Source organism: Arvicanthis niloticus, chromosome 15 (assembly GCF_011762505.2).
Source record: "Arvicanthis niloticus isolate mArvNil1 chromosome 15, mArvNil1.pat.X, whole genome shotgun sequence".
NCBI classification, from domain to species: Eukaryota; Metazoa; Chordata; class Mammalia; order Rodentia; family Muridae; genus Arvicanthis; species Arvicanthis niloticus.
Window position 1 is genome coordinate 23,667,859 of NC_047672.1, and position 10,324 is coordinate 23,678,182.

At 46.9% G+C, this 10,324-nt stretch overlaps 1 protein-coding gene across 1 annotated transcript in view; it reads right to left on the bottom strand.

The window, feature by feature from the left end:
* The window catches only part of Tmem178b (transmembrane protein 178B), a 368,133-nt gene extending 359,619 nt beyond the window's left edge, over positions 1-8,514 (bottom strand). Inside the window, exon 1 of the mRNA XM_034519416.2 lies at positions 5,845-8,514. Within this exon, the coding sequence (XP_034375307.1) occupies positions 5,845-6,226 (382 nt within the window). The 5' untranslated portion in view covers positions 6,227-8,514. The remainder of the gene's footprint in view (positions 1-5,844) is intronic.
* Between the last annotated feature and the right edge of the window lie 1,810 nt (positions 8,515-10,324).

Consider the following 10,324-nt stretch of genomic DNA (forward strand, 5'->3'; position numbering starts at 1 on the left):
ACTACCCAAGAAATTTAACAAATTATATAACTTTGTGAGCCTTGGTTCCTTCTACTATAAAATGAGAATTAAAAATAATGTTAGTAATTTCTATGCCCACAAACTCTCAACAATTAGGTTGCATAAACAAGACCCATATGATAACCACAGCAGTCAATATGCCACATGAATGGGGGAAACTTTAGAAAGCAACACCCCAGATAAAGAGCTACAGACAGCAAATGGCCCCTGTGAAAGGGAGAAGCAGTTTTCTCCAGGGACATGCCCCCTGATCCTTTATCTATCCCAAATGGTTAATCCTAAATGCATGTATATATGAATACCACTGGCAGACTCAGTAGGGTGTGTGTGTGTGTGTGTGTGTGTGTGTGTGTGTGTGTGTGTGTTATGTGATGTGTATGTGCAACAATAATTTAAAAAGTTATAAATCAAAGGAGGAGTGAAATGACACAGGAGTAGTTGGAGTGGGGAGAGGGAAGAGTAGAAATTATGTAAATATAGTATTCTCATATGAAATTCTAAAAAAAATAAAAATAAGAATATCAACCACATATGGTTATTATTATCAAGAAATTAATAAGTATATATGGAGATTTAAGACAAGTACCTGGTGTCAAATTTGGCTGTTATTGAGTGGAAACTTTAAAAAACAACTTTTTTTTAGATATAGCCTCACTCTGTAGCCCATGTTGGCTTCAAACTCACTATGTAGCCCCAGGTTGGCCTTAAACTCGCTGCAATTCTCCAGCCTCAGCCTCCCAAGGGTTGGACCTACAGGAAGGAATCACTGTGCCTTCTTCATGGATTCAAGTGTATGTGTGTTTGTGTGTGTGTGTGTGTGTGTGTATGTAACTGGGGAAGAAGTGAAAATACGTATAAATTTTGTTAACTGATGCTAGAAAAATTAATAAAATACCAGATATGACCCTCAACTAAAACCCAACATTTTCAAGAAACAGAAAGTTTCCTAAACTGTGAGGTAACACTCTGACATTTACCCCCAAGTGACCATGTAATTATCCTCATCTGAAATATAGCTTGCTCTTTTCGGAAGTTCTAAGCTCTACGCAGAGCTGTCCAACAGAACGTTCTCTGGTGGTAAGAGCCCTCACCACAGTCCGCACAGCTCCAAACAACAGCCCCGTGTGTCTACTGGGTATCCGTAGTGCAGCCAAGGAAATGAAAAGTTTTAATTTCACCTACCTGCGGTTCTCTTATACGCAGTTAGGCGCCTATGCTAATGCGGCTCTGGGAATTTTGATAAACAAGCTCCCGGATTTGGTCCTTGCCTGTATTCTGGCTCCTGCTTTGTTCCTCCCCTCGCCTCAGAAATCAGCTCTCACAGAGCCAACCGCGCTCTCTCTCTCACGCCTCCACAGCTCTGCCAATTCCAGCCCCTTTTTCTGAAACGTCCTTCCTTACCCACACTCCACCAGAACCTTGTTCAGATTTCATTTGGTGGGGAATTCATTTCTAGCCCCCATCCCCATCCCAGCCTCCACGGAAAGGAGCTACGATCACCTCCTCCGTGTTCTTCTGGATCTATTTCCGTGGCCGCTCTGCCATTCAGTAGTTGTGATGTATTCTCTGTGGCACTAGCCATCTACATGAACTTTGAGGACCAGGCCTTACTCATTGCGTGAATCTTAGTACTGTGAGCCAAGTCATCATATAATACGAATGTTTATGCTAAGTATTTTCTGATTACAACATTAAATTTTAAATATGCACAATGTTCCATTAAAATAAATTTCAAAGTACAACCACTTCATGACCATAAAAACTCCTGGGACCCAAGCCTATTATAAAGCAAATTTTAAAACAATAAAAGTTCTTGATCAGTTAAAGGCTGGGCATGGTGGCTTCTAGTACTTCAGAGGCAAAGGCAGGCAGATGTCTATAAGTTTGAAACTAGCCTGGTCTACATAGTGCGTTCCAGTCAAGGGTACACTGTGAGACCTCATCTCAAAATTAAAAACAAATAAAAAATAAATATCAACTAAATATCTGCTTCTTTCAATAAATGTAACACTTCATAAATGTAGCACTTCAGTACAAGCTGAAGAAATAATATGTTCCCTGAAATAAGCCTTACCTGGAGCTACCTGGATATCCCTTCAGTTTGGTCTTGCTATTGATCTGCCCCCAGCACCCCGTGTTGACTTTTCTGAAAGACCAGGATGAGGATGAGGTTTAGAAGCAAGAGGGCATAAGTTAAGACTCGTGTTGACAAAATCATATGGGAATTTGGAGTAATCAATCCTTGCTATACCCCATACTCAATCTGACCTCTGAGAAAAGAATAATTAAAATCTTATCTAATGTGGAAAATAATGACTTTGGATGATGTGTGTCTGCTCAGCAGCATATGTTACCCAAAATGAATTGGGTGTCTCCCTTAATTGCACAAAAAAGAAAAAAAAATTCCTTTTTTTTTTTTTGGTGTCTAATTTAGCATCTGTTACAATATTAACCTGGACTCATAGTCACAGTAGTTTGTTTTTTTCTTAATCATGATTTCCCAATTAATCTGTTATTCCCATATCCACACAAGTGTTTCCATAACTATAACTGGCTCTTAATAGATACATTAATAATCCTGATTTTTATGAGGTCTTTCCCAAGAACCTCTGGTGAACGTGCGTTACAAACGTGCATCTTGCTTGCCTCCTGGGAACTTGCAGCTCACTAATGAAACAAGTGTCATTGCCAGAAACACACACTGGTGTGCACAGCGCAGCATGGGAGCATCAACAAGAATGGATTCCGGAGAAAAACACGAATCTAAGGTACTTCATCTTCGTGTCTGGTGGAGGCTGGTTTCCGCTCTTTCATTCACTTGGTGGTTTTGTTTTCTTTCAAAAGCACAAGCAACACTTTTCATGCAAGGACTGAGTTAAGAGGTGGCAGAACCCTTTAGGGCAGTGCTTCTTAACCTTCCTAGGACTGTGACCCTTTAATACAGCTCCTCATGCTGCGCTGACCCCCAACTAGAAAATTATTTTGTTGCTAGTTCATACCTGTGACTCTGCTAGTGTTATGGATCAAAATGTAAATATCTGATATGCAGAATATCTGATATGCAACCCCAAGGGGAGCTATGACCCACAGGTTGAGAACCCCTGCTTTACAGCAGTAAGATCATTAAGATACAACTCACATTTTTCCATAAAAATTTAAATAGACTTTAAATAACTTTTTCTCCAGTTTCCTTTTCCTTTGCCCAAAATATTCCCCATGACTGTAATAGAAGCTAGTCAAAAAAAAAAAAAAAAAAAAAAAAAAAAAAAAAAAAAAGATAAAGGTCTAAGTTCTTTGGGATCCTGATGAATAATATGAGATAAGTTTATTTCCTTAAGCTTTCCTAAATTTAAATTGAGAAGTATCTATTTTAACTTCTATATAAAATCCACCCATCTGGGACAAATGCTGGTTAATTCTAGAAATTGCTTTCTATGTGTTATTAGAATTGCCTCTAAATTCTATTACTATAACATGTGCTTGTTTCCAACTTGTGTCTGCTGCTGCTGGGAAAGGGAAGATCTGGTTTTCAAAGATGGTGTTATGAGGTTAAAAAATGAAGATGGTGACCTTAGGTCTCTCGGGATTTGTAAACCCAGCATGCCATCTATCTCAATAATGCCTAACAAGAATGCCAAAAGGACAGAAACAGCCATGGTGAGTGAGTGCTTGCAGCTGACAGTGATTGCTGTATTTGAGGTGACGGGGAACAGCATTTCCATTAGTTCAAGTGAAATACAATGCCCTGCCAACTCTGGGTATCAGTGTATTCAATCCCCCTGCTGTGCGTGTCCATTTTCTGTTGCTGCAATTAAAAATCAGTCGATATAAAGTCAAAATGTTGTTCATTCTTCCCTATTCCTTCCCCTGTCACTATGTTTCCAGCTTCACCGGAAGAACGTGTCACTATGGTAACCAGTCCCTCTGCTGCACAGACCAAGTCAACCTCTCCAGTCAGATTGCCAAGCAGACAAGATGGAATCAGAGGCCTGAATGGAGACACCAGAAGCTACAAATCCCATGGCCTTCTTTTTCTAAGCCGGGTAAACCCATGCCAGACATAGAAAACCTGTCTTGTTCTGAAAGGTTCAAGGAAGGAAATTTAAGAATGTCCTTCAACAAATCTCATCAGAGCTCACCAGTCATTATTAGCAGTTCTTCCCATCATTTCCATTTTAAAGAAATGAGAAAACAGATTAAAAATAACACTGAAAGTCTATCTAAAAACGTTCACAAATTCCCCTTGTGAAAAAAAAAATAATTCTTCCTCCTCTTGTTTTCCTGCCTCTCAGCCAAGCCCCATAACCCTATACATTTTTGCAAAGTTGTGGAGTTGCACCTAGGTTGAGCCACACTAATAAAAAGCCTCATCCTGAAGCAGGGGGATGCCTGTCAGCACCAATATGTCCATGCTTAAAACTGGAATCCCCTGGTCATTCCCACAAAGCTATGCAACAAATGCCAAGATAGACACTCCACTTGCTCTTTCTCTTTTGCACCGCTCTTCCTTTCTTCCTAACTGTGAAATGGCCTCCTGAACCATTCCCGCTAACCATTCTTACATAGTTGGTTGTCAGTGCTGGTGTGTGTGTGTGTGTTTTCAAATTAATAGTTTTCTTCTGAACAACCTCAACAGTTTTGTAAATCAAAGTACATCGGTTCTTTCAGATATCATTTTAAAACATCAGTAAACTTCATGGCGATATGAGACATTAAGAGTTGTCTAATGTCTTGGCTTCAAAGCACATTTGCAAATATTAGCACAGTTGTCAACCACTCACTAGTTGAAGAGAGTGACACATAAGGAGGTCTAAAATCTACACATCTTCCCAGAGTGCAGCCATCACAGAAGGGAATGCAGCCCCTCCTCAGAAGACATTAAAGCATATCACATCAAACAGTATTTCAGTAGGCTGACGAGACAGGTTGGTTTCTAGCATATAAATCATACAGGATTTACAAATTGCATCACACAAGCAGACTTTTCAATGCATGTGATCACGTTCAAATATCGAGTGTTATTAGCAAATTTTTGCTTGTTTTCTGTTTTATTTACCTTGAGTGTTTTATATAGATCTGAAAATGGTAATTTTTTCCCTTCTGATATACCCACTTTTGTGTTACTTTTTTGTGCTTATTAGACTGCTGGCATTCACTGCTCACTGTCACTCTGTCAGACACTGCTCCAGAAGAAGAAATAAAGGACTGTAATGGAATGCTGCTTGATACCTGCTCTGGGCTCCTATAAGGTAGAGGCTGAAATGTATTGGTGTTTATATGACCAATCGCTACACCATGACTTCTGCAGTGCCTTACTAACTAAATGTTTCTGGCGTGCACAGTGTCTCCTGCAGGAGACATCCCCCATCCCCAGTTTCCTTTGATCGATCAGTTCAACATCTAAACAGAGATTAAAATTTGCAGCCGGTTACCCCCGACACACCTAGGGTTTCCTCTAGAAACACAACATTGGAGATTCCCTTCCTTCACAGAGGCTGATGAAGCATTATCCTGGATTTAAAAAAACAAAAACAACAACAAAAAAAAAAAAACCCAAAACCCTAGCCCAGGAGAGTGCATTCAAATCTGGACCCATAAGAGCAAGACAGCAGGTGAGCCAAACGAGTGAAGCCTTTATAATCTATTACAGCTATGGAGAGGCAAGTTCTGCCCACGCCAAGGCTCAGCCAGGCCTGGCTAACTGGACCGCTCAGAAACTGAGAGATGCCATAGCCTGTGGCCACCAGGAGAGGCAAGGGGCTGCAGGGCCTACCTAGAGGCGCCTGGCTCTCTGCAGCGCCACGCCTCGCGCCTCGAGCTTACCTTTCCGTATGAGGGCGGCGATCTCCGGGTCGAAGCCCTGCCGGTGGCACTTCCTCCAGAGGCCCATGTTGGTGGAGTTGTACTGCCGGCTGCACTCATCCGCGGGGCTCATGGCGAACAGCTGCCGGCGATTCCGGGCCCGGAGGAGTTTGCCCTCCCAGCGGTCCAGGCGCGAGCGGCTAGCGCGCAGAGGCAAGTTGTTGTTGTTGTTGTAAATGAAGCCGGGGTCGACCCGGCGGGTGTTGAAGGCCTTGCACCTGTCCCTGTGCTTCCTGGCGTCCGTCTCGTACCAGTGGTCGGAGCATATGGCCACAGCCAGCATGCCGAGGGCGCAGAGCGCTAGCGAAAGCCCCGTATAGAGCAGTAACCTTCCGGCAGCCATGCCTCCGCTTGGCCGCTACACCATGGGCATGATCCGCCGCAGCCTCGCCTTCCCTCCGCGCGCCCGGAACAAAGCGGCGGGCGGCCGAGCTGGGGGTGGGGACGGGAGGGGATCTGCGCCGCGGCGCCCCCCTCGGCCCCCACCTGCGGGTACGCGGCCGGGGGACTGCGGGAGTAGAGGCGGGCAGCCTAAAAAGTTCTGATCCGGAGAGGCTCCCGCAGGGTCCTGAGCATCCTCCGGGCAGGTGCAGCCTCCTCTGGCGGTGGCGAACTCAACAGGGCCACTTCCCACCGTTCAGGGGGCAACAGTCCTAACCCTCCGTCCGCCTCTGCACACCACCCAGCAATCGCAAACTAAAAACCAAGTGCTCTTGACCACGGCGGGGCTTGCTAGGGTTTCTCTGTGCAGCGTGCTGACCGAAGTGACTGTCCTGGCTTCTGGGAATGATAGGGAGGGGGATCTGAGGACGCGACACTTTGCAGAAGGACGGATCACGCTCGCGGCCGGTTGCCCGGAGTGCAGCCTGGATCTCTTTCTCTGGGACTCTCCTCCCCTTTTCGGTCTGCAGCCGAAGGCCAGGGATGCGTGCCTAGACTCTTCTTTTCCGCGTCGGGTCTTTTCAAAGCCTGGGTCCTCTGATCACTAGTAGGTCCTTGACTCCTGCCGACCCACCGGTGCTCTCAGAAGCGAGCTGCCCGCAGACGCACGGTCTCTACCAGCCTTTGCCCGCGAGCTCCCGGATGGCCTGCCTCTGGCCTCGCCATTCAGACAGCCCCGCTTTTGGACAGCGGGGACACCCGGGCAGCGTTACGCGACTATTCAGGGCCCGAGGTTTGCAGAGACTGGGCGGCAGCTGACGGGCGTTAGGGGCGGACTGTACAGAGGAGGGCGCACCCGAAGCGCTCGGAGCTCCTTCAACACCATGGACAGGTCGCTCTGAGGTGGCTAGCTACCGGCCCTGCCGCCGGCCTCCCGGTGCCATGCAGCTCTCTCCAGCGCCTTCTTCTTCCTAGAGTGTGTGCACTCGGCCCTCTCCAATATCCCTTCTGCTCCACTTCACCTGGAGATGCCCAGGTGCCGAGCAAATGCTGCGGGCACCAAGAAAACCCGGAGCCCGGCTGCTCGAAGCAACCCGCCCCCTTCGCCACCTGAGCCCAAGCACTCCAGCACCGCTTGCTCTAACCAACTGGGGTCAGCCGCTCTCAGATTGCACCATTTTCTTCTCAGCCCACCCGGGTGCGGAGACCAGGGATCCTTCGGCCTCCCGTGGAGGATCCTGTCCCGGCCTCAGCGTCCCGCGATCCGGCTCCCTGCACTGGGGTGAATGGGGCGGGGGGGTGGAGGGGCGGGGGGAGCCTGGGTGCCTCGGCTTCACCTCCCTACCTCCTGGAGCTGCAGAGGCTTCCGGGCCTCTCAGACTCAGCCGACGCCCGCGAGGAGCGAGAGCCCAGGCTGCGCCCCAGGGGCTCCAGAAATCGCATTGCCCGGGTGTGGGAGCCCGAGAAAGCCGCTGTCACTCGCTCGGCCTCCAGGCGCTGCAGCCTTGGCTAAAACCCACAGTCGAGAACACGGAGCGCGCAGCCAAAAGCTAGTGATGTCATCCGTGCAACGTGAGCCTCATCTCTTATTTTTCTAGCCTTCTTAAAGTTAAACTACACCATTTCCCAGGCACGAAATGTCTGAGCCTTGTTCTTTGGCTAGGCAAGTCAATGGTGTCTAGGTCGGTATGGGCTCCATCACATCCGTATTTATGCACATATACATATATGTAGCATGTTTACATGTATGTATTATTATAAATTTCGGGTTGGTGCCTACATCTCCCATTTCTCTTTTGACCGTGGAAAATTCCCTTAAATTCGCTACAGTTCTTTAAAGAAGGAAATGCTTAGAGAACCGTCTTTAACCATCGCTGAGTGAACCCCTGCACCACGATTTCCGCCACTAGTGTCTCCTATTCGTTTGATCTTTCTTTTTCCCATAGAAAGCTATAAGCACTACCTTGCTAGCTACTGGCGTTTCCACCTGGAGCTGAACAGAGAGCAGCCGTGAGCCAGCGCCCCGACACCCCAACACCACACACACACACACACACACACACACACACACACACACACACACCTGCCCTTACTCTTCAGCAAGAAAAGAGGACAACTGACTGATTCGTTCAAGAATCACTGTGGGGTGGAGAGGGCAGTTGGTTTTGGAGGACAGGAAGAGTTAAAGGCAACCTCGGAGTAGGTTTGTCATGATCGGCTAGATTTAGCCTCTGCAGGGTCTCTTTGAGGTGGGACCGGACTCCAGACCTTGAAGAGATGGGCCCCGGCTAGAGGATCCATCCCCACCCTACCCCGCCCCCTGCTTCTCTCACGTGAGACAGAGCCGCAAAGCTGGGAGCCTCCCATCTAGCTCCACATACTAGGGGTTTCATTCTAAAGCTCACCCTTCGTTTTCACCCTCTCTCCAAAGTCGAGGTCCCCCATTGCGGGGATAAAGAGCTGCCCAGGGGAAAAGAGAGTGCCCTGGGGGCCCGGCTTTGCATAGCAGGACTTGTGAGTCAAAACGAAAGCACCTCCACCATATTCTTTTTGTCTTTTTTTTTTTTCTCCCTGCATTTTGAAAATCGCGAACAAGGCGTTTCAGTGCCATCTAGTGGGGGAGGGGCGTGCCTTGTTTTTCAGCCTGGAATTCTGTAAGGGGATTTACTTCATGAAGAGAAGTCGTTAAGATAGCTGTTTGGCTCTTGGATGATGCTTGGCTGGTCTAGAAGTTGCAGGCACCTGCTAGTCCACATCATCCTCAGAGTTCCCTGAGATGCCCTGATAGAACTGAGCGACTTTGGTCAGGGTGTCTTCTCATCTTTTCTCATCAATTCTCCCATTTGTGTCCTTGAAAACAGTGATACATTTGGAATACATGCAAACACTACTAAAGCTATTTGTTCCCCTCAGGCCGAGTGGGAGTGCTTTTCAACTAGTAGCGTACCTGCATATGACAATAGGAAGGAAACTGAGCCTACAAGGTCAATGGGAAGTCAAAGCAAGATTAGCTCTACAGTTTGGGTCTCTTAGTTCCCTCTCAGGTCTTTGGAGATCCAGCTCAGGATCTATGGCGGTGCTCAGCCACAAAAGCACGCGTGCTCCTCTTTCAGCACCCCTCCCCCACCACCCACCCACCGCCCACTCTTGCTCCCCTCTTGCACCACTTTGTAACTTTTTCCATGGCCGTTGGCCTACTTTGAAAGATTTGCCTTGGCTACTGTCCCGTGGTCCTTGGTGCTGTTTTAGGCCCAGCTTAGGAAGGAACCTATGTGGGGTACTACCCCCGACCGCTTTCCTGGATATCACTAGTTGTCCTAGGTGAAAACACAAAAATCCTACAGAAGACGTTTGTTGGTTGGTAGGTACCCTCCTTTTAAGTGTGATTGTTTTGAGCAGCCATATATCGGTTGGAGATGATGCTGACGCTTACGAAGCTGATCGTCTAGACAGCATAACTTCTTATTTGTTGTTGGTGTTAGAGTCGTCTTAGTTGTTATCTTTGTGTGTGTGCTCTGCTGGGAAGCAGACTGTTGTGCAGTCTAGGCAGGTATTCTACGCACCCTGCCTTGGTCAGTGTTCCACTGCTGTTGCAAGAGACACCATGACCAAAGCCACTCTTAATAAGAGAAAGTTAATTAGGACCTGCTTAAGAGTTTCAAAGATTTAGTGCATTATCACAATAGGGAGCATGGCTGCATGAGGACAGACATTTGCTGGAGAAGTAGCTGAAAACTCTACATTTGGATCCATAAGCAGCAGGAAGACAGAGCCATTGGACTGGCTTGGGCTTTTGAAACCTCAAAGCCCAACACTAATGACACACTTCCGTGTACTCCTACCAAGCCACACATCCTAACCTTCTCAAGTTGTGCCACTCACTAACGACTAAGCATTCAAATCTATGAATCTATGGGGTCGTTCTTATTCAAACCATCACATCCAAAGTCATACACACACACACACACAAACCTTTTTTCTATTTTACTTTTTGAGACAATCTGTTACTAAATTGCCTGGGCTAGTCTTGAACTTACAGTCTTCCTGCCATAACCTTCCA